Here is a 25,522-nt window from a genome sequence, read left to right as displayed (position 1 = left end):
TATATATATATATATATATATATATATATATATATATATAGATTTTTTTTTGGTCATTGAAAAAAGTCGAAAACACGACCAAAACGTTTAACTCCGTTATAATTATATTGTATGTCTCTATAGCATTAATATATTATTAAATTATAAGCACAATAAATCCTGCTTTGGTTCATAATGGCTTAATTAACCATGTTTTTTTATTAAATATTAGGAAAGCCCCTTTACAGCAATATATTTTAATTATATTTATTATCCAATAAAATTCACAATAAAATTTCGTCTCCTCGGGAAAGAAAGCCCATGCGAATTAACTCTTAATTGGCCTATGGAACAGAGAATTCTTCTCGCAGGCCAACTAATACGAGATAACTCGTATTAGACAGTATGTTAATATCACTATCAGCATCACAGAGATCTGACCGATCTCTCACGAGGGATCAAAGGATGCTACTCTCATGCATAACATTGAACATTTTTTTCTTTATGTCCCCGTATAAATAAATATCAAGTCTGTTTTGCATTATTAAATAAAAATGTGCAAAATGGTTTATGAGGAGGATTTCCAATGAGCAGTATCGAATGACTAGCGGTTCAAAAGGGTTGATGCACCATCGTTTACTCGCATCTCTCACCGCGAGATAAAGATAATTTAGTATAAAATTATTAGCTGGCACATACGTGTACCAAACGACCGGTGTAAACAAGGCCAGTGAACGATCGATTTCGAAATATCGCCTGCCTCGTCTCTTTTTTAGGGTCTATCGCATTCGTACGTACGCACACAGGCGTGCACACACGCATTCACACACACGCATACACATGTATAACCAAACAAAGTGCATTTGCATAAAGTACACGCTCCTCGTTATTTTTTGTTTACGTCCCGCGCGTTACAGTCATTCCTCTCCGCACGAAAATTACAGATTCGATTTCGCCCACGTAGGCGGTTCTCGATGCCTGCTGATCGCGTCGAGTCTCACTTATCATTACTAGAATAATGTCGCTAAAAAATTTGAACCTGCGAACAGCGGTGGTGTGGTGTGGGAAGAGGGTTTTCTTCTTTCGCAAATAATATAAAAGAAGGTCAGTTCCGACAGTTGTTGTTGTTGTTCTTATTGGCACGAAGACGCTGTCGATCGATCATTCGTTGATGAGAGTCGTGAGTAGCACGAAATAACGAACACTTTGGACAAAATGATATTCTTATCTCTTAGAATATTGTCGAAAGTATACGCTTTACGAATAAAAGTCCCTTCACGACGAACACGTTGCTGGTACGAGAAACTTATGACGTATTCTACGCTACTAATTTTAGAAACGATCGCGCGACATCCTCTCTTCTCCATAATCGAACACAATATTTTAGTGGAACAAAACTGTCGATCTCAACGTACAATACAATAGTGTCGGTTCATGTTGGTGATTAAATAGTCTCGTGACACATATCGCTCAATAAAACATCGTGATTAATATTCAAATTAACACGCTATATTTATTATCGAAGATAATATTAAGGATTAATCGATCTTCGCGCGCGTACACATACACACATACATACATCCATCGTCCAGGCACCGTAGACTCAGCAATCGTTATACGGTAAAAGTAACAGTTTTCCACAGTGATTATATAACGTAACGTCCGATTTACGTTAACAGTACAATCGACTATTTACGAATTGGTTTCACTCACTTATGACTTGGTCAATTTGATTAGGCGCGAGACGTTTAAATAGTCATACATGTCACGCACAACGCACAACACAACTCCGTATATATACAACAGTTTCTTCCAGACATATATTTTAAGTTTTTGTGCTTCTCAATGGTGCCGTACACTGAAAAAAAGAAATGTTTGGCATTTGTAATTATAGTTGCATAACAAAACAAGTATAATCAGGAAAACTATATTTATTAATTTAAGTCATTAAATTTGTATTATTTCTCTAAATTTCTTGGAGTGAAATTTCCTTTGGAACGAGTGAAAATTTACTTGAAGTGATATATGAAAATATATCGCCCATCAGAAGCAAGAGCGAATATTTCATTGAAGCTTTAAGCTTGATCTACAATGTGTAAGAATCTTTGATTCTTGTTTCTTCCTCTTTAAGCTTGATCTACAATATGCTCTTTGTATTCTGTTTCTTATCTTCTGTCTTTTTCTAGCTTAAAACTTAAGATTTGAGTCAGAAAGAGATAAAGAGAAAGCAGAAAGCAAAGAGCATATTGTAGATCAGGCTTTATCTCTTTCTGACTCAAACCTTAAGGTTTAAGCCAGAAAAGACAGAACGCAAAGAGCACATTGTAGGTTAGGCTTTACTCTCAGCAGACTCATGGATCCATGAAGTCCGGACGATTTCAATTATCTAACATTTCTCGAAAATCTGTACACACTGGCGAAATCTCTGTGGGAAAAATGTTTGAGGTAAGGATATTTAAGAGTCAGAAGCCTGTTGGGATTAGTCAGTAATTGCTCATCCGCGGAGCGATTCAAATCGGCAGTTTCCATTGATTAAAATTCCAATGTTGAAAAACATCTTGCATATATTCATTCTACTGATGAAGATAAACATATTTTGAAAGTTTGGGTAATTTTGAAGTTTTCATTTTATTCTATATAATTAGTTATTCTATATAAACTTATTCTATATAATTAATTTTGAAAAAAATGGCTCAAGTGAAAAAAAGTATTTTAACCTCTTAGCTACGACTTTTCGCAGAACTGTATCTCTGTACGGCAAAGTTCGACGCGTATTGCGCGTAAACAATGCAGCACTGCGATTTGTGTCTGGTAATGCTTTTCACTACGCAAGTTCATTAGAATATAGTTTTAGATGAATAAATTATAATTTATTAGAAATAAGATTAATAAGGTTAATAAACTTAGAAGACATCAAACGTTTTTGCTTTGTATCTTATTTCGTGAAATATTCAATGAAAATACCAAATAAATACACAAATTATTATTTTTTTCTAATTTTTTTAATGCCTTTATCTGTCTTAAAATATTATAAAATATACATAATAATTACTATATTTTTAATGACAATCATATCATAATTTTCTCAAACTATACGTTCTGTATTAAAGAAGTTCTAAAGTATTTCTTTCATAAGCTGAATCTCGAAAAACAATAAATATAAAATACTCAGAATAAACTTTTATTCTAATTGAACTGTGAGTTTAACTTTTATTCAATTTTGAACAAATTATCATTATATAATAAGATGCAAATTCTGTGGATCCATAAGTCTGATTTACGTTAACGGAAAACATGAGTCTTTTGTGGATAAAAATAAATTCTTTATGTGAGACACTTTATGCGAATTAATTTGCTTCAAATTCACTCTTCAATTTCCAATGAAAATATCCATTCAACGATTCAGGGGGGAAATCTTACTCTATTTAAATAAAAAATTACTCCAATTCAAGTTATACTTTTTTTTAATAGAATTTCACTTCGAGAAATTAGAAAGTAACGAGTGTTATTTATAGTTTATAATGATAATAACCTTATATACGTATCACCGTTAATACTTTTTGATAGAACAAGAAAATATATAACGATTTATAATGAATATAATGAGATCAATCAATCTTTTTTCTCAGTGTGGCGGCTTCATCAAAAATTTGATAAAACTCGAAAGACAAGATGGGTTTTAAATTAGGTTGAGAATTAGTGGCAGCTGATTTGGTTTTGAAACCCAAAAAGCGTTGTTGCGCCGTTTTTTAAATTTTATAAGAATATTTTTATGGCACTGCTATTGACATACTTGGAGCGCAAACTCTCTAGAAAAAGGGAGTTTGCATATGAGATATTCAAGACCGACCACGATTAGCATATGTTTTTTCATTTTCCTAGATACTAAGTCTAACGATTCAGGTCGTTTAGCGAATTAAAATCCGCGCTAAGTTATATGATGCCTGCAAAAAACACCAATAAACGAATGTGAGAAAATGAGACAAAAAATGAGCATGCTTTTTTTACCGGTTTGGTTTCCGAGAAGCGTGTTTGCGTTAGTAAAAAATAATTGGTCAAAACGATGTCGGTAATGTCGAAAATTGTCGATTCGAAATTTGTATTAAAATCTTGGCATTTCTGAGCAACAAAAAGTTGCGTTAAAAAGTTTAATAATAATGTTTTACAAGCTATTATAAATTTATATAGATCGAGTGTCAGGGGGATGTTGAAACAATATCGATTCGATTTTTTAACACAAAAATCGGAATTTTCGGAAAATTCGGAATAAAATGATATCAAAAACATATATACACATAAAATATTGATAAACATATCAAACACACATACACATATGAAATACTGAAAAATACTTCAAATTCCTATTAAAATTCTCGTGTACGCAACATTCTGTTGCTTGAAGATGCTGAAATTTCGATGTAAATTTTGCATTTTACATTAACGATATTGTGTTGCGGAATTATTTCTGATTGTGTGCCATTCTTGTGGAAGAAGGAATTGACGACAGTTTTATTGGAGAGCGAGTGAGCAAAGAATATCCTTTAACTAAAGAGAGCCAATTTGCGTAATTGTCGATTGTAATTTATGTTAATTTTGTGTGAAATTTGGCGTTATTTTAATTATGGACTCTTTAAGTATGAAAAATTATCAACGAACGAAATTGAAGTTTCACGATAAGACAATAACATAATAAGACAATAACATGATGCGCTCGGCACAGGAATTTTTTGTCAATACAAAGGAAAAAAGCTTACGCCTTCTTTATTTAGTGTTTCTCTCGTTACAGAGATGGAATAAAATAACAATTCGTGAGTTCAACTGGTTTTGACCAAGACGTTTTTCTTACTAGCTCTTTAAAGTTTCCTGGCTACTCGCCGCGGAACTTTTGGTTGATGAAGTCAAAAGCGAGGAAATGCATGTCCAACATTCCTGTAAAGTAGGTCGAAATAAAAAGATACATCCAAAAAATGAAATAATCGATTAAATACACCTCTAAAATACTCCAAGTACTTTCCTCTTGTTTTAAAAATTAATAAATAATTGTAACACGCAACCTTCCTTTTTAATTTATATTTTCTCATTACTTTGTTACATTAATTTTATAGTTTTTTATCGGATTATTAGAGCAAAAGAGGAGTACTTGGAATATTTTAGAGGTGTACTTAATCGATTAAGAGTGACATTTTTTGGATATATCGTTTTGTTTCGAACTTTGTAGGAATTTTGGATATATATTTGCTCGCTTCTGATGTTAAAAATCAAGGTGACCGCGGCGAGTAGTCAGGAACTTTAATCGATTGTAAGTCATTTTTTGAATATATTTTATTTTCTTAAAAATTTTGTTTTAAAGAAATATCAAGACTCCATCTTGGATTTAGAAAACAAAAGCCTTGAAGATGTTGACCATCGTACTTTATCGGATCACACGATGAAGCGAATAATTCCTGATACGTGCCGGCACCAACCAGGTAAGACTAAAGACTGTCGACTTTGTGGGATTTGGCGTGCATGAAAAATTTAAATGTTAAATAATCTCCTGTCGACGAATTTTCTGTCATCATTCAATCAGTGTACATAATTGCAGTTTACACAAAAATGTCTAATATTGTTTACTATAAGTCTGTGCACGTAATGATAAAACACTGAGATAGTTGTAAATTATAAAATTAATCCTTTATTATACACTAAATGGCCAGATATATTTATATCGAATAATTAAAAATGGTCGACGATACCATCCTTCTCCGATTACTTCCGAAGTCTTTCTTGTAATCACGAAAAATTTACTTTGATCTTCAATCCATTTGCATCATAAACGGATATATCCGTTATTTCGTCTGGTCATTATCACGGAAGCCAATATATCCACTTGCAGTTGAGGCTAGCTCAACATAATAATTTATATCAGTTTGTAAGCAATGCTATCAATTCTAAAAATATTTCTATAGTATTAGGATTCAGTAATATGGATATATTTTTTTGATATTTTAGACTTCTGAGTATGGTAGAAAGTAGTCGCAAATATCATGATGAAATATCGTATCACGAGTATATTTTTCAAGTCACTAATGATGCAAATGGGTTAACGATGGTTACATTCAGCGTAGAAAGTAGCTCAATGAACGCTTAATGATTGTTATCTGCGACTAGGGTACTTTTTTTAAAACTTTGATAGAATTTGATTGATAGGAAATGTATTAATCAGGAACAATAATTATTAACCTCTTAGCTACGGCAGCACTTTTCGCGGAGCTGTATCTCTGTACGGCAAAGTTCGACGTGAACTGCGCGTAAACAATGCAGCACTGCAATTTGTGTCTGGTAATGTTTTTTACTACGCAAGTACATTCGAATACAGTTTTAGATGAATAAATTATAATTTATTAGAAATAAGAGTGAGCCACTATAGTGACGTATCATTCAGAAAGATGATATACGCGAAAGCCACTATAGTGGCGTACAGTAGCTAAGAGGTTAAGCGCTCACCGAGTTATTTTTACTGCTGAACGTTAGTGATAACTCGCCAATAATGCTGGTTACGGTTCTTAGATGGATTCACATGAGAGATGCCATGTGTCAAAGGGATGGAGTCTCATTGAAATATCATACGGAGAACACTAAACACATGTCGCCGAAGTGACGACTCACCCCTCCGGGATCATGGAGGATCCGCCTTGGAAGTAACGCGTCGAGCGCTACCTTTACGAGCTCGCGTTGCGTGCTCTATAATTGCCATAAGAAACGGTATTTAACGTATAATTATGCGTAATACTTTCTGTGTAATTGTAGAATAGTTATATGTTAAAAAAGGGAGTGGAGACAAAAGGAGGATGTGTGTTTGTATGTGTACGTGTACATGTGAAAGAGTCTGACGATGATAATATATACATACGATACTGGCAGTACGTCTTGTCGTGTTATCCATACCGCGGACCTATTCTGTAACTTTTTGCGTTACAATATTTCGTTAATCCTGTTAACGATCTATGCGTTATTCTATTAATGTATATATGCTATTCTATATAGAGTGTCTGACACACACACAATGGAAGTATAACATCCACGCGCAGATAAAATGGATCAAGCTGAACATGGAAGCTACTTTGTAAATTTCGCAATAATTATTAAGAAATTAATTAAACAATATTTGAAAGCGAATATGCGCATGGGAAATGATAGGACGGACTCTATAGGCATGTCTAGAGAAAGATGACTTCCAATTTGTAAGAGAGATGTTTTACTTCTTAGGATCACCTAGGACAATAGCAGACATTAAATGATAGCGACCGGCGTGTGATACAGGGCTGTGCGCCGAAAATGAAGCATACTTCTCGCTGTCAGCTGATATTATCGATTATACACCCTGTATAATGCAGCATCGATATGTGCATACAATAGAAGCTCGTTGTAAGTCAAATTTTGGGATTGTAGGAATATAAGACGGACATTTAACGAGACCCTTCTCTCCAATAGCGCTGAAGTCTAATCTCTGCCGACTGTATGCGCAAACTCAAGCATGTGTGCGTGCAGAGTTATGTTGAGAAATAGTTAGTGAGCAGTAATATGGAGGAAACTAATTAGTGTTAGGAAAATAGACGTAGAGGGGAAAGGACTAATAGCAGGAGGACTTATAACATGGTCCTACTGTATATAGACAAGCATTCCACAAAGCATTCTACGAGGGGAAGGTTTAATTAGTGGTAAGAGAAAGTCATAATATTTCGGGTAACTTCATCGCGGTTTTTTCAGATATATTCGGCTTCATTTTACGCTAGAACTGTAATGTTTGCAACAAACTGAAATATGTAGTATTTTCGGAAAAATTTGCTACGTCAATATGTCGTAAGTCCACCATAGACGTACATATATAACCTGAATTTCACGAGAGGCTGCGAAGACTAGACCAAAAAAAGGCTGTCCTTAGTGGAGGCATTCGATTTTTTTTTATCTAGCTTGATTCCTGTTGAATGTTTCGTCTAGCTTTTTTCAATAGGAGTTAAACTATACAAAGATGGAATGCTTGTGAAAGAAATATAGCTATCCATCAATTTTTGTCTTTAAATCTCACATAAGAGATGTAGTGCTAATGTATTGTAAGATGTATACTTTGACAATTTGATGTTTTCTTTACGTCATCAAAGAGAAAGGAAGGTTAATTCGCTTCCATACAATCTCTCTTTCATCAAGAAAATTCAGTGATTATGTATTTAAAACTCCCGTGTCCTCGTCACAACCATCTTGATTAATTATGTTGGAAGCGAGGAAACGTACGCCAAAAATTCTTACAGAATACGTCGAAATAAAAGCATTCATAAAATGACACTAGTGATCGCGATTGAGCACATGAAATATTCTTTCGAAAATTTTCTCCAGTAAAAACAGGATATTGTTACTATATATACACGTGTATTATAGAAGTAACATGTAATGTAACAGAGGTGTTACATAATTCTAATATTAAGGTTATCCATAATCTACTTTTATACCACTGCAATATGACTTTATATATCTTTTAAAACTGTTATATTGGTCCGTGATTTATTGGTTATAATAGCAATTCTGAGTATAACAGTAATATAACTTAAATATAACATGTTAAATAACATTTTTTATATGTATTTTCTGTTAAATGATATCTCATATATTTCTCATATATAAAATATCATGCTTTAACGTATTTATACATGTTAATAATGTAATCACCGTTCTTATGAACAATAATCATGATACTACAAAATTTGTGCTGTGTAGTATATTTTTACAACTGTGATGCTCTTTTCATTAATAGTAATTGGTAAGGATTAGTACTGTCACAGTAATAATCCTTTCCATTGAAATTCATGTATGGAGACGGGAATTAATAAATTGTAATAGCTAATCGAATCTAAGATGGCAAAATTCTTTTATATTGTTAGATTTAATATAAATATTACTTTTGTTATGAAATAATTATTTCATAACAGTTTTTTTGGAAATATACTTTTTTTCTGGTTGATATTTGACTGAACAGCTTGCTAACTGCTGCATTCAATTACATATCTATAGTGTGTGTTGAGAGATGTACAAATTATATTTCAACCACATCACGTTTAAGCATAATTGATATTGATGTATAACTATTATATAATCTTGTAGTAATTAATATAACAGTTATGTAACATGTTACAAGTTATATTTTTGTTATCTGTAATATCGTTTGAGCAGGAAATTGCAACTAATGTGTATGTTACATGTAATATACATGTGTAATATACATGTAAATTACATGTTATATTGTAAATTACATGTTATATTGTAAATTACATGTTATAGTGTTGATGTATTTCGTTATATTACGACAATGTAACAACTATATAATTGTGCTTGCTGGATTGTTTTCCCTTGACGATCAGTAGCCATACAATTAACGAGACAAAATCATGAGAAAAGATAAATTAAAAAAGATGGTTGCATGTCATGTTAATTTCACGATTTATTGCTTGCTGGAGCAAAAGGAACGTTTTTGAAATGTTCGACAAATGTGTTCAATTGATTCCAAAAGTCGGTCCAAGAGAATGTTATGAACATATCCTTTTATTTCAGCAAGAATTTTGGGCATGGGTTTTCTCGTTTTTGACGTCATTAATCAAGATGGCCCTGGCGAGATACCGGGAGCTTTAAAGAAACTAAATATTAGTATATGAATAGTATATGAATTAATTTTTTGCAAATTGTTCTCTCTGACTATCCTTAGATAATCTTTCCTGCTGACGCAAACAAAACGTCAAGCTCTCGAAATGTTCCAGCTGATTTTGAAAATCTCCCTCGCTTTTACTTTTAGTCAACCGGCATGAGGAACGTCTATCTAGAAGAGAATTCAATTGGTATCAAATTTTTGTAATAAAAGCCACGGTCTGTTTGACACAATTGCTTCAAAGCGTCACGTAAATCAATATGATTGGTTTCTATCTGTTGCTCAGAAACACTTGCAGCGCTGAATGAATCCTAGTTAATGACAATGCATTCATGCCAGTGAATATATATAAACAAAGCAAGTATGTATAATCGTGAACAGAAAAAAATGATCGTTGTCCGCTATTTTTGTGTTAGTTTTTGTGTTTAAGAACGCATCTGTTTGGGGAGAATTTTCCCATTTAAAAGCAAAATCTTCCATTGGATAAGATGGATTTGGATACGTTCCAAAATTTATTAGAAAAAGTCAGCCAATCTTTTTGTCCACGATTAAGCCGAATGATGATGAACCGACTGACCCGAAGTACTACATAATTTTCCCTTTACCGAAAATGCATCTCCTCCTCTTAAAGCCTAGTCTACAATGTGCTCTTTACTTTCTGTTTTCTATTTTTTATTTCTTGCGTCTTTACTTCTCGATGTACTGTTTTACCGACAATTGTGTCTTTTGTTTTTTCTGGAGCTCGTTAACTTTTATCTCGAAGCGACGATAACGAAAGACACAAGAGACACTATGAAATCAGTGAAGTTAAAGGTTGGTCACTCTATTACTTAACTAAAACGACTTATTCTGATTGGTCAATGCAAAGTGACACTTTTCCTCAAAGAGAAGAAATTATACATGACAACGTTCCTTGGTTCTAAGTGATAAGAAGACAAGAAACGAAAGAAAGAAATAATGAAACAAAACACAAAGAGTACATTGCGGATTAGGCTTAATTGATATTATATGCTCCATCCAGATTTCATGTCGATATTCATGTCGATGGACGCGGAAATTGTATTCTGTATGCCGTGTTTGTGCTTTGCATTGTCTCCTGTTCATAGGTTTTTTTTCGGAAATATGACATAATGGACGAGAAGGAAGCCGAGAGAAGTGAGGACGTCACATGAGCAAATTAGAATGAAACTTTCGAATCATAATCTACAACTATTTCGACAGAGCAATGTGACGATCGGCAGTGATAAGTCCTTGAAGATATCCACAAGAAAGCATTAACATTATCTCACAATGTTCTTATTTTAGCTAAGTTTTGTTTCATGTTTTCCTTTTTTGCATCATCTAAGATTTCCATCATTGGCACAAACATTTTCCTCAGAAACTTTTAGACATAATCTCGCAACACAAATTTGGGTTCTTTGTGTATTGAATTATAGCGAATTAGTGTATTGAAAAATAGGAGAGCTAAATAAACTGTCGTGGGGAAGAAACAATTTTCCATGAAGTGAACTATAGTGACTGCGTAATGGAAGAATCACTTATTACTGATCTTTGCAATATGACAAAGGCAGCTATCTCATTGCAACATTTAGTGCTGTCCTACAACCGGTGGGCGCTGCATTGTTATGTAACGATAGCAAATGCCTTAGGAATCGTGTTGAATCAGCTTACAGAATACAATTTGCCACTATTTGTAAATAGCATAACGCGAAGTCGACGTTGCCAACGTGATTAATTAAAACGTATCGATGGAATAGATAATCTTAAGGCATTCGTTGCGAACTTCGTAACGCACGCGTTAAAGGATTACAGAATAGGTCTGCCTGTATATCTCGCTCGCCACACACATGGTTCCATCCCGTCTTCAAGCCGCGGTCATCACGCAATAATTAACTAGATCATTCTTGCAGTTCGCAAAGCGGCAGACGACCGTTATCGCCGGCGACAAACTCAACGAGAGAGACGCGAGCTCGACCGCGGCGTTACAGTGGTCTTTCGAACTTGAACTCTCGCGCGACGCTTCCGAAGGGACACCCGAACGGCTGACTTCTCTCTCTCTCTCTTCCGACGACTACGAGGATCGTCCTATCGCACACGCGGAAATCATACGTAAAACTCACGTACAAAACATCGCGCAATTATAAAAAGGGACACGCTCGATCTACACGCACGTTCACTCGAGGGTGAACTTTCGTTTGTTTATTCTATTTAAGCACTTGCGATAGAAGGAAACAAGCGACAACGGATCGCTGACGAGACTCCCTCGTATCATTTTAATCCCATTTATTCGAGGGGAAGTGGCGAAGGGGAAGCTGAAGCTTGTATACTTTGGAAATATCATGGGGAGCTGTTGTGGAACTGCTCGGAATGGATTTCGTTATCGACTTTCTCTATTGTGTTTTATGGGGAAAACGAAATTATTCCGATCTAAGATCTATTCAAAATAGTTCCCCAACAGTTGCCATAGCTTTATATTTTGGCAAATATATTTTCACGCGTTTTCTCATGTTTTGAGAAAAAAACGTGTTTGGAATATGCGGTGTGTCTTGATCGTACGATGATAAGTCTCGAATATGGGACGAGTATTTTGTATTATTTCGATGGTCGCGAGACCATAGACATATAAAGTAGACTACAGCATGCATGTCTTTGGCAAAACAGAGAGAGAGGCGATATACAAGGGAACTTTTCTGTTTTGATCTGCGTAGATAGAATGTGTAACCGTCTTTTGATAGTTTCATGGCAGAGATTCTCGTTAAAGATTTATGCATGATTAAATTATTTCATTATTTAAAGTCTATTTAATTATTGAAAGTCTAATTTAGTCTAATAACATTGACGTTTAATTAAATAAATAATGTTTCAAAGAAAATATGAAATAAAACTCACATAATTATTCATGATATTCTATGATACATTTGGGTTATTATTGTCACCTACCGACCATTATTTTCAATAATGTGCGCGCAACAGAGTGAAGAAATTCACCGATGTTTTGCTTCGCTCTCTGTTTTATCGAACCTGATATATGTCACAAGGAAGTGCACAATATGCTGAGTCTATCTTATATGTCTACGATCGAGACATATATTTCGATCTATTAGAGTGACAAACACAAGAAAGAGAGAAAATGTTACACGAGTCTCGATTATCTAGTTTTATTTCCCGAATTATAGCGATTTCAAGAAAGCGCTGCAAGATTCACCCGCTTTTTGCCGTCACACGTGCTGCTACAGTTTCAATAAATTTTATACTATCGGCAAAATATTTCGTTATCTCTGTTGTTGTACTTTGTTTTATCGGATCAGATAAAAGGAACGGGCTGATCGAAAAAAATGAAGAATACAGATTGCGAAAGTGAGTGTCTTTTCTCACTTCGTATTCCAGATCTCATGAAGTGTCTCGTCGTACAATCAAAGATCACTCCGTGATAAGACTGATTCTGATTTGCCAGATTTCAAACTAAATATAAGCCTATCGAGGTGTTACACTCCTCCCCTACGCCACCTCTTACATCGATTGCGGAGAATTGTATCTGTACTCTAAATTTCTCGAAGTAAAATCTCATTTCAAGTGAGGAAAAATTCACTCGAACAGAGATTGAAAATACTTCCTTCATCAGGGAGGAACGACCCGATGCCGAGTTGCTCTTGAGAGGTCCTTCTTTAGTGAATATTTTGTGAACATTTCAGTCCACTTGATCAGGATAAGGAATAGCTTGATACTGAGTGAATTTGTTCCCATGATGATGGATTAGATTTCGCCCTTGAATTTCGGATAAAAATATTCAGCTGACGATTCACCCTCTATACGAGTGAAAAATCATCTGAATTCGAGTGGCTCGACAGTCACTACATTTTTTCAATAAAATTTCACTTTGGAAAATTTAGAGTATCGTGAGTTTATATTATACTTCATTTTTATAGAAACTTGCTGGATGCGTATGCATGCACGTATGAAATGGTTCGTTGCGAAATTTCGTCGCAAATCAATAACGAGTCTCCACCAAATCTTGTACTCGAGTCTTCCACTTGGCATTCGCCACGTATGGAAGTATGGAATCTGACAAGCGACGATAAGTGCGAATTGAAAAAATTTCATTTAATTAAACATTACTATATAATAGCGCAGCATTATCTAACGCGTTTTTTCTTTTTTTTATTAAATATAACTTAGAAATTTGGCAGTGTCTATTTCTTGTTCTCGTCAAATATTATCTACGTTCATAGAGAAAGAGATATTTATAAAATGTGCTGTGGTATGGATCAAAGATTTTCCTAAAATCTGCTAGAACTATGTGTGAAAGCGCGATTATTAATTTACATAAAGTAAAAAATCTTTAGCACTTTGACTGTCACGTTAACCAATATTTAAGTGACGATTTTATTTACTTAGAATCAATTTATCTCATTTATTTATTGCTTTTTATCATTTTTGGTATACCAATTATATTACTTGAAAGTGATTCAAATAATACAATATAATTTTAATCATTATTAACATACGACTCATCGATAATATAATCATTATGCGTTAATTTTGTCTGTGGTAAGTGCTTAAGGACGAAACGATACCAGGAACATCTTTCATATCATTCATTTCATATCGCTTCGTCACAGCTGATCAATAATTGATCAATGATCAACAAATGTTATGCAACAATTTATCGATAAATTATATGGTAAAGCTGTTGTTTCATACAATTTGCTGTATCTACATTAATATAAAGTATGAAATAATAAATTAATGACATTTGTATTTTTACAGTGTCAAGACATTGTTTCTTAGTGACGACAAGCTAATCACCGGCCCTCGATGCAAACCTCGATGTAACGTCGTGTTGGCGTATTTTAACCAATTGAATTACATCAATTATTTTTCCATTGGTTTCTTTAAGTAATCTAACTCTGTACACACACTATATAGCGTTGCACACGATGGCCGGAAAATTTGGGCTTGGTTGGAACTGACACTCGAATATATCGTGGTAGTCAAAGTGTTAAACAACGTCGAAAATGAATACATTATGAACGATACAAGAAATACTCATACAAAACATAAACATTTCTCACAGTCGAAAGAAAGAATTACAAAACTTAGTATAGTATAAATTTTATCAAAACTATTCACTAAAAAGACCTCTTACGGTGAAAGGAAGATTCGCGAAGTTTTGGTTGACATTTCTTAGTAATGTTTTGCTAAAAGTATAGTAAAAAGAAAAAAAGAACAAGTAAAAGAACTTATCGTCTCATACCACAGTGGCCTCAGATTGCCTTGAGCCTCTTCTATGAAATAAAAAATGCAAACATGCCATTGCATTTGGAAATTTAAATAAATAGTGGTAATGAGTACTTATTTTATAAATAAGTCGAGCCAAGCATGATAGATCATCATCTAGATTCGTCATTTTAATAAACTGGGAAACTCGCACGAAATTCTACCTAAGATAGCATAATTTAATTAGTAACTCCATTTTATCCAGTGAACTCAAATAATTTGACGAGAAATAGGTGTATTAAAGCACTCTAAAAAAATAGTTATATTAGTTACAAGATCATAGGCAAAAGATTTGTATTGCATGCAAATTTTTGCGTAACAAACAAGTAAGAAACACGAATCTGTATGTCATGCTAGTTTCCCGTTAACAATGCGTCGCAATGAGGTGAGCTTGTGTACTCGTAAAATACAAAAAAGAATCTCAAGCGCAAAAGTGAATGTCGAATAATTCGTCGTAGACGGAAACCGTGTTGTTGATTAATTCCTTCTAATAAGCTCCTTTTGATTTGATATTCTAACGACGGCTACTGCAAAAATGTCTACACATCGTAACGCTTATATAGTTGCTTCCGATATTTTCTGATTAGTAAGTTATGACCATAGATTCTGTGCAGTCTGAGGTACAAAAATGCGTCTTATACACAATAATCCCAGCAGGATCCAGAGTTGTATAAAATAATCTGTATCAAAAATTATCGCGTAAGAGAATTTGTGACACTGTTACATTTATCGACTACTACCATGTCTAGACTGTGTGCTACGTGACTGCTTCTCTCGAATACAAATTCTATGTATGTACAATTGCAGTTGTTTATTTTTTCCTCTTCTTTTTTTTAATGTTCTAGCTGTTCAGTGCACGAAGATCGTCTTTACAACGTGCCACTACAACACGACAATGAGCTCACGTATTGGTATACTCGATGAAACTGTTCTAGTCGTAATTTCATAATATCGTTTTTGCACAGATAACTTGGCCAATTACTTACATATTCAACGAACGATTCATTTTTCAATTTCATACGGTACGAAATAGGTATATCGTTTTTTTTCTTAGTCTTGTATAATAATGAGCAATGCTAGGTCTGCATCTTCATCGTCTCAGATACACCGCTTTAAAAAGTCTGTGGTCTGTGTGAGAAATATATTTATAATATAATTATAATATATATAAAATATTGATATAAAGTTGCACAACACTATATATTTTTAACGTGTGCAATGTTATTTTACCGAATGAGCATGAACGTAAAATAATTGCACAGCAATAGATATTAAATTCATCTCTTGAGATGGAATTTTGATTCGTGTCGTATTGTCGTCGACGAAAATGCAAGTAAAAATGTAGTACAAGACAATGAAGTTACAGTAGCCGGAGACTACCTCTACGAGTGTATTGAAAAATAATCCTTTGCGCAGGATGTCTGCTTTGTTTTTTACTTTTTTACTATCAATCGTCAACATTCGCTAATACGTTAGCTCAAGTGAGAGGAACAACTGTCTGTTTCAATCCACTTTCTCCTTTATCGTCATACTCAAGACTTATTCCCAATATTGAGGGAAAATTGGCCAATTTTTCCATTGGGTGATGGATGTAAAGCTCGCGAAATTTCCCTTTCACGCAGCTTACATTCATTGATTCTTTCCGCAAGTCTACTATGCTACACTATTTACAATCAATAAGCAATAAACCAGATTGTTCTTGTAAACGTTTCTTAAACGAGCATTTCCATTCACTCACTTTCAAATGAATGCATACACGAGAGCAAGATATACGTGTTGGAGAATCAACACGGACGGTATACCTTTTCATAGTGCCATTTCACAGTTTCTTTTCGAATGGACTGATATCACGAGATGATATAACGCACTATTTGACGGATGATCGAAGGAATTTCACTTGAAACCAGTGACGACGCAAATTCATCAATTGGCAATGAAACTCATCGATCGCCATAAAAACAGAGTATAACAAGAATTACGTTAATGGATCAACGAAATATAGCTTTACATTTACAAGAACATTCGCATATTCTACACTGATAAATGCGTCACATTTTTTTTGTTATAAAATGTACTTAACAAGTGGCAGTGCATATGTGACGCAAAACAAAAGGTCACAATTTTTTTTCGCTGTAAAACACAGAGAATTAATTACAAGAGTTCGGGCAGCTAATCGTTGCCTTACTTAGCTTGATGTCAACTTAAACTTTGTATACGATTGCAATACATTTCGTCGTAAGCTGATTATTTATTTACCGTTAAGTATTGAGTCCCTCCCATTCGATGAGGTATTGTATCTGACCGTCCGGCCTTATCCTCTTCGCTTTGATGACGAACTTTTCACCAGCGGCTATTCTATTAGCCGCGCCGAAGTAAATATTCACTGACGACTTCAGCTCATCCAGAGATATGTCAGGCGCACTTTGCTTCACTGGCGAACACTTTGGCGATGATGACATGTTGCCCTTCCGTTGCGGCTGCGGCTCGGGAGGAGGTAATTTTTCGTTATTCCGCTGTCTCAACCTCCTACCGTTTAAGGCATAATCGACACAGTTTCCAATTTGACTATTCGCACTTGCCGAGGCACCATTAAATGAACTTCTTAAATTCCTGGCGAATTCACTTTTAACTTCATTATTACGAGCTGGCAGAATAGTTGCCGTCTTACTGGCGGTTTGTTGGAATTGCTGCTGCATCTGCTGTTGAGATGGACGTCCTCGTCGATGCTGTCTTCTGCGTTTCACTTGACCATTCCTGTCGACGATTATATCCTTCTCCGATAGCTGCCTTTTGGCTACCACAGGCGGTTGCGGGATCACAGGCGTCAGTGGTAGAGGCAAGGTAATGGGACACGGATTGTAAGTTAACGGCGTACTCGAATTCGGTTGATTAAGACTACCCACCGGCGTGCCCACTATATCACTAAGATTTCTGAACGGATTATTTTTTCCTTCAAAATCTTTGGGCGGTGGAATAAAGGAGTCGAGAGTTCCTCTTGAACTGGTCTCGTCTCCGCTTGTGTCGGCAGGTGTCGAGGGTGGCATAGGATGTATTAAATCCACGGAGCTAGGCACGGACAGCTCTAACATACCTGATGTTGTTGCTGGTGGCGTCGGTGGCCCGGAAACGGAAGTTGGAGGTGTCGGAGGTAAATCGGATGCTTCTGAACTTCGCGACTTGCTCTGTATTAAAGAAAAGAAAGCAATCTGAGGGTGCGTTCGGCTTTGAGCGTTCGAGCTCGTGAGAGTCGATTTCGATTGCTTTTTAATAATTGTAAACGATTACAAACAAGATGGCAGGTGATTCGCATGCTATTTATGAATACCTATGTTGTTAGAATTGTTTGATGTGATGAGAATAATAATAAGAGATTGAGATCTACATGATAAAAATATAGAAAATATTTATGTATTTCTTAAGAAAACTTTCATTAAAAATTCGAAGCTATCGCAAAATTACGCGGAGAAGCCCATGTACTAAAGCTGCATCCACTTTGGCTTTTACTACCTTATCTTAATGAAACACACATTAGTGAGCAACAGTTATAATGGTATGATAATGTTGTTATTTGATCTGAGCGCTTACAATGCTAAAGCATGAATGAAACTTATAAGTGCTTAAAGCATGTAAACGCCCAAAGAAAATGCAGCCTGAATGAGATACTACTTACATTTTACACTTAAGATAGTTGTATCATGAAGTGAGTTTGAAATGAGTGAGAATCCGATGAATCTTATCCTATACACACATTGAAGTATTATCTAATTGTTAGTGCAATTAGAAAGAGATTGATTGTTCAAGAGCTGAGATATTTGCAACTGAAGTTGACACTTTTCATATGTTCCTTGAGGTTAGTGTGCTATTTTTAATTTCTATGTTTAATATCTTCTAAACTACTAATGAGACTTTGATGACAAACTAATATGATATTAAAGACTAGTATATAGATATTACACAACAATTTCAGAATTATTGATCATTTTTATTTTGAAAATAAACAGGATTACAGTCCTGAAAAATCCATTATTTATAGTAATTCTCAAAATACATATACATATACGCATTTTTATTACTTATATACCTCTTTTTATTATCTATGCATCTCTATTAGATTAATTGATGCATCAATAAAGTACTAAAAGTTTTTTTTATTTATAACATGTGTGTGTATATATATGTACATACACATTATCTCAATTTTGTTTCAAATTAATTATTTATTATTTATAGATAGTAAAATATATATCTCTATAAAGAAACAATTTTGTCGAATAAATAGTAAATTGTATGAGTGGCCTATTTGATGCGCCACTGAAAATACGGCACTTAATGATACAACTACCTTAACACTTTACCTACCGGTGTCGCCGATAGAAAGTTTATCAACACGCCTCCGAGTAAATTGTCAAATATCAGCACTTTGTCTCTACCTTGGCAATGGCGTTCTTCAGTAATTTCCTTGCTTTCCTATATCTTGCTTCCCGAACTCCTTGCGATTTTCCCATGGCAGCATCTTTGTCTTTCTCCCTCTTTTTATGTTTACGTAACATTCTTTCTCTTGTACTACCTAATGCCATTAAACGACGTCTTCTTTGTAGACTCAACTTAGGGAATGGGAATGATTTTTTTACAAAACCGCCACCACTATACCTATAACAGAATCGTCGCCAGAAAATGACTTAACAGTGCATAGACACTGAATAGTTTCATGCAATATACGATAAATAAATATAAAAGTACCTCTCTCTTAAGGATTGTGTAGATTGATTGTTCGGACTTGCACTTTGACCCGAACTTTGCTCTCCTTCTGAATTCTGATAAATTGTCCCTCGCATTATTAGGTCTGAAGGATTCACAGCAATTTCTACATTCTCAGCCATTTCCAATGTGTTCGATTTTGTACTTTTTGGCAATCTGAAACAGTCATATTTTACATATTACGTGCCACAAATATGTATAAATCTTTATTTAGTTCCGGTATGTATCTCTATGGCATATGTGATTAATATATTTTATACTAACTTGATATATATTTAATATATGATATATGTACACAGAATAGCTCACAAGTCGGTTACCATTTCAAATTTCCTAGGGTTCCAGTAAAATTTTTTTTTGCATAAAGAATTTTAAATATATTACCTATGATAAAAATAGTAAATTCGTCAAATTAATTACAGACTTTTGAGCTATCTTATATAATATACTATGGCTGTGTTGCGAAATTAACTGTCAGTGCTGAAATTCTATAATATGTATAATATGAACTATGGATTTTCAGTACTGGCAGTGAATTTCGGAATGCAGCCTAGCTATAAAATTATTTAATATACTATACTCTAGATAGGATGGTTTTAATAATTGAGTCGAATTGTATCTCTATTATTAGTGAAAATAAAATGGTAGATGAAAACTTTACATGGTTTGATGACTTCTATTTCCCTACATTATGACACAATTTTTTCCTTAGGTATATTGACACGGAAAGTGTAATTATAACAATTTTCTCAAATGATATAGAATTGTTTTTGTGTAAATGGATTTTTCAGGTCATTTTGTACATGGAAAGTATAAGATTATTGAAAAGTGAATACAAAATATTTCATAACTTATATTGAAAGCTACCTGGATAAAATATCTTTGAAAATATTCATTTTTTATTATCTTATTTATACTTTTTATATACAAAATGAGTTGAGAAGACTATTTATAAAAAATAATCATATAATTCCATTAATATAAAAGGTTGCACATAATAATTACACTATGAAAGTGTATCAATACCTACAAAATAAGTGTTCTAAGGAAAATAATTATGTAAATTTTTTTTTTTATCATTTTTGTTTGTTTTTATACACACATGCACATATAGACACAACATACACACATATAGTCTAGCTTAATTATTATTAGATTGTTACAAATGAAATGGCCGTTTTTAGTAATGTGAATTTTGCGACTTTAGTAGTTTAACTTTTTGCCATGCAGATAGTAATGTATGTGTACTATTTGGAAAGTATATGCTTCCCACGTTAATGCATGTGCATAACATCACTTGTACGGTATACGTGGTTTTACTCACTTTTAATGGTAATAAGGTAATTTGTATAATTATACTACTCGATCGAGTTCGGACTCGATCATAATGCGACGGAGGCAACGTAAAACATCAATATGGCATTTGGAAATAATACATGGAGTAATCGGAGCACACACTAGACGATGATTTGAGTTCAGGTTTGATGATATAGACCTTGAAAATTTTCCTCGTAGCTATATGCTATCAGTAATTGATGATGAACATGATTTTGAAAAACATTGTCGATACAAATTTACGTCTGACAGTTTGAGAAATTGTCGAGAAAATAAAAAATTTAGTACTCACAATTTTCCCAACATCTAAAAGCCTCGGGAAAGGTAAAGAAGCTGGACAAACGGGTCTTACATAAACTCACCAAGAGACACAAACTGTGAAAAAACTTGCAGAATTGAAGCGTGAAGTTCTCCCTCATTTTCAGTACTCTCCTAACCTTTCACCAACAGGTTATCACTTATGTAAGTATCTCAACAAATTTTCAAAGGAAAAAGTGTTAAAAAATAAAGTCGATGTAAAAAATATACTTTACTGCTTCTCGTTTTCTCAATTTCTATGAGAAATGCATTAATGCACCCGTATCGCGTTGTGAGAAGCGTTGCATTGAAGCCGATGGAAACTACTTTGATTGATAAAATATGTTTTACGTTTATAAATTAAAAACTTAAATTAAAAAATGGCCATTTCATTTGTAACAATCCAATAGAATCACTCTATACAATGCACTACACATTTATAGTAAATTTTATATTCTATATATATAATGTAGAATATAATTAATATACTATATATTTAACACTATATATTCTCTCTTTATAATTTATATTTAATATTTTATACTAACCCTATTTGTGGAGGAAGATATTGCAGTCTTTTATTAGCACCCCAACAACTGCGTAATACACTATCATCTATATCGCCAGTTTCTGGAAGACTGACGACTGGACAAGGTGGTGGTAGTCTGACACGCAGACCCCATATTGTAGTACGTTTCTTTATCTCTCTACCACACTTGAACCTGCTTCTGTTGTTTGTCAATATTGCCAATATAGATTCTCTGCGTATTTGACCAGTAACATCTCTAATCTAAAAAAATATATAATATTGTGGTAACTGATCATCACTGATCGCAACGACTAATGTAACATATGTATTAAAACATATCAATTTAGAGATTGTATTTTAGTAGAAATCTCTCACCCGTTGTGGGAGTTGTAAGGTGAGCCAATTATCATTTGCGTAAGGTACAATAACGGTGTCCAAGTCGTAATACTTTTTAGCATTATAAACAGTCAGATTGTACAACATCAGGTGCACCAGATCTACCCATTTCATTTCCAAACGCCGAACAAATTCTTTCCCGTTATTGCACATTGAACAAACAAATACATAGAATCTGTAAAAAGCAGCCTATAATTAATAATCTAATCATCTAAGGGTATAAGAGGAAGAATAATTTATATAACAATATACAAAAATATTGTATTTTATACCACCACTTCTTCAATTACACTTACCTATCACCACTGTATAAGGGCTGAGTCAAGCATCTGAGACATTTTTCATGAAACCATTGCTTGCAACGAGCACATTGTAACATCTGTGCATACCATTCACCATTAAGACCACAATAACAATAAATTTGTTCAGCGTTTACTCTGTGATGTGCATCCCAATTTAACATATTAGGCTAAAATTAAATATAATCAAAATAATTTTATAAAATTTTCAGCATTTTCTATTATGTATGAGAAATAGAATATATGTATGTGTATATATATGTATATACATATATCTATATGTATATATATGTATCTATATGTATATACATGTATGTGTGTGTACACACACACACACACATATACATATAGATACATAATATACATATAGATACATATATATACATATAAATATATGTATATACATATAAGAAACCAGAAATACCATATAATAATAATTGTGTGCCTAATCAGTAGTATACAATTTATAACTAAACCTTTCTTACATCATACGGCAGCTTTGTCATGTCATCCGGTGGTGGTTCAGGTTGGTCCCTACCGCTGCAAACTTTTCTGATATTTGCTTTAACCATAGAAGTTTTTGGTTCACATTGTTCACGCACCCGTGGTTGGCTATCTGTACATCTTTTACACATCCATTGAGCATCTGTGCCTCCATCTTGTTTCATTATTTGAGGCTGCAAATGTTCAAGTTTCTGTTTTTATATTCTTTATATTATTATTTATCTACATTTTATAGTTCTATATCAGAGTTTATTTTGTAATAACCCAGTTATTAAAAATTTTAGGTTTGTTCTTTTTAGTTGAGTTAGATTGCACTTTTTGCCTTTAAAGTGAAATATACAATCTAATGTTGAAGTGAAAAGAAATCAAGTTCCAGTGCAGTATTAGCTTTGCTAAAACCAGCAAGTTTCTTGCAACATCAAATTTAATGTGCATATACCTCATGACACTTTTGATGATAGCCACGGCCACATTTGTCACAAACTATAATGTCATCGTCATTCTTAGGCTGAGATTTTTTGCAAAGAACACACATAACATCCGAGTCTGGCATAGCCAACTTTGTCAGCTCTTTAAACGAGGACCAGGAAGACGTATTGTCCATAAATTTGACAAGACATCTTTCCCTCGCCATATCCACCTATGGCAAAATAAATCATTGTTATAAATTTAATTGTAAGTCCAATTAAAGTTAATAAGCAAAACTATTTTGCTGCTCATACCTCCACAACTGTGCCAAGGTAGTATTTGCCATCTTTGTGTTGAAGGACGTCATCTCCATGGGAGAAACCAACCCGCTGTTCCCTCGTGGTGCTATCCGGGGCTGCCAAGCTTTCCTCTGGTTCTGACATTTTCTACCCTGTTTCTAAATTGATGATTAGAGAATAAACAATAAATGTCTATCTTGCTAATAACATAAGAAGGAATTTATGATGAACATTTCCTCAAGCAAATTACCATTAAGAAAAAAATTTTCCACAAATATAAGTAATCTAACAAACAGATTAACATTATTTCCAAATATATCCCCTGTAAATAGTTTCCTTCTTAAGAAATATCTTCAAATCTTTTTGTAGATTATAGGTTAATACATCTTGATATCTCAGAGCTTTCTGATCATTGTATGTTAACTCACACATCTAACGATAATAGATCTATCCTTTTAGCTAAATTAGATTGCATTTTTGCCTTCAGAGTGAAATAAATGTATAGCATTGAAGGAAGAAGGAACAGAAATTCCAGTGCAGCACTAGTTTGATTAAAGAGATAATTTCTTTGGTAATCTTATAAACATAATGCTTTCGCGAGTACCTGGACAAAAACACGATCTGGGAACTATCTCGGAGTGAACCAGTGGGGATGTATGATATCTTCGGGAGCATTACACCATCACACGGTCGGAAAGCTTCCGGAATGAGTTATTGTCACCGCGACAAGCGCGAGATAAATCGCGAACGGTCACCGCCACCTGCCACGACGGGTACGTTACACAATTCGCACGGTGCGTACAAGAACGCGGTCGCGTGGGTTAGCTCGGGGGATACGCGATTGCGACCATATGATTGGCATCTCATTAAAAAACAGTCCGGCGCATTTACTCTCGCCGCCGAAGGAGTGAGAGCGCCGCGATGCCGCCCTGAGTTGATCGCACGGCGCCAAACAACTCACGGGCAGGTCGTGCCGTTGGCGCAACACCCTGCCCGGGAGCCGCCGACTGTCACAACAGACTCGTCCCCGCAGAACACAGTTTCTCGTCGCTGGGCCCGATCAATCGGCAACGAGGACGGCGCGGACATGGCGAGGAGGAATGGACGCGTGAAGAAAAAGCGACAGCGAGGGAGAGAGAGAAAGAGAGAGAGAGAGTGTGTGTGTGTGTGAGAGAGACAAAGAGAGAGAGAGGGAGAAAGAGAGGAAGAGAGAGAAAAGAAAAAAAAGAAAGAAGGAAGCAACCCCCGAGACCGATGGGTCCTGGCACTGGGGCGGTGCTCGTGAACACGGTGCCGATGTTACCGGACGCAACGGTGCCTCAGCGCGCACTCGGCGTCGCGTGTAAATAAACTCTCAGCGCCGGCACGGCGAGCCTCGATCCGCCGATCTCAGTTCGTCATACCTCAGCGTCTCCGGCCGTGGTGATCACGCGTTGCTGTTACGTGCGGGCCTCATTTTCCGACTTCTCGGTCAGCCATTTACACACAACCATGGGGGCCCCGCCACGGTCAGCTCACTCCACTCGGCGCACTCGCGACGACGACGACGGCGACGGCGACGACAGCGGTGGTAGTAGTGGTAGTGGTGGCGGTGGCGGCGGCAAAAGCCTGACTTCGCGGGCTCCGCACGGCGGCACGTCGACCACGCGCGATGTCGCGCCGATCACGAGCACCGTCCCGAGCAGCCTCGTAGTAGGCCGGCCGCACGATCACCACACGTCCTCAGCAATCGGCATCACCGCGGCGAATTTGGCGCACGTTCATTGCG

At 35.1% G+C, this 25,522-nt stretch overlaps 1 protein-coding gene across 2 annotated transcripts; it reads right to left on the bottom strand.

Annotated features, from left to right (window-relative positions):
- Nucleotides 1-16: 16 nt before the first annotated feature.
- LOC116850235 (metal-response element-binding transcription factor 2) lies at nt 17-25,464 on the bottom strand. Of its 2 annotated transcripts, XM_032828269.1 has the most exons (11): nt 25,158-25,464; nt 23,770-23,912; nt 23,487-23,687; nt 23,029-23,220; nt 22,541-22,713; nt 22,224-22,419; nt 21,868-22,109; nt 19,670-19,843; nt 19,360-19,579; nt 17,186-18,111; nt 17-1,837 (listed from the first exon to the last, which is right to left on the bottom strand). In XM_032828269.1, the coding sequence occupies exons 2-10, from the start codon at nt 23,896-23,898 to the stop codon at nt 17,188-17,190; spliced, it is 2,451 nt and encodes an 816-aa protein (XP_032684160.1). In that variant the 5' UTR covers nt 23,899-23,912; nt 25,158-25,464; the 3' UTR covers nt 17-1,837; nt 17,186-17,187. The 2 variants fall into 2 exon arrangements, with proteins under 2 accessions (XP_032684160.1, XP_032684162.1); XM_032828271.1 differs by lacking the exons at nt 17-1,837; nt 25,158-25,464 and adding an exon at nt 24,359-24,675 and having other exon boundaries at nt 5,628-18,111.
- Between the last annotated feature and the right edge of the window lie 58 nt (nt 25,465-25,522).

Source organism: Odontomachus brunneus, unplaced genomic scaffold (genome assembly GCF_010583005.1).
Source record: "Odontomachus brunneus isolate Ranch 3 - 2012 unplaced genomic scaffold, Obru_v1 Obru_scaffold_138, whole genome shotgun sequence".
NCBI classification, from domain to species: domain Eukaryota; kingdom Metazoa; phylum Arthropoda; class Insecta; order Hymenoptera; family Formicidae; genus Odontomachus; species Odontomachus brunneus.
Note: the sequence above shows the minus strand (reverse complement) of the source record. Positions and strands in the feature narration are given on the sequence as shown.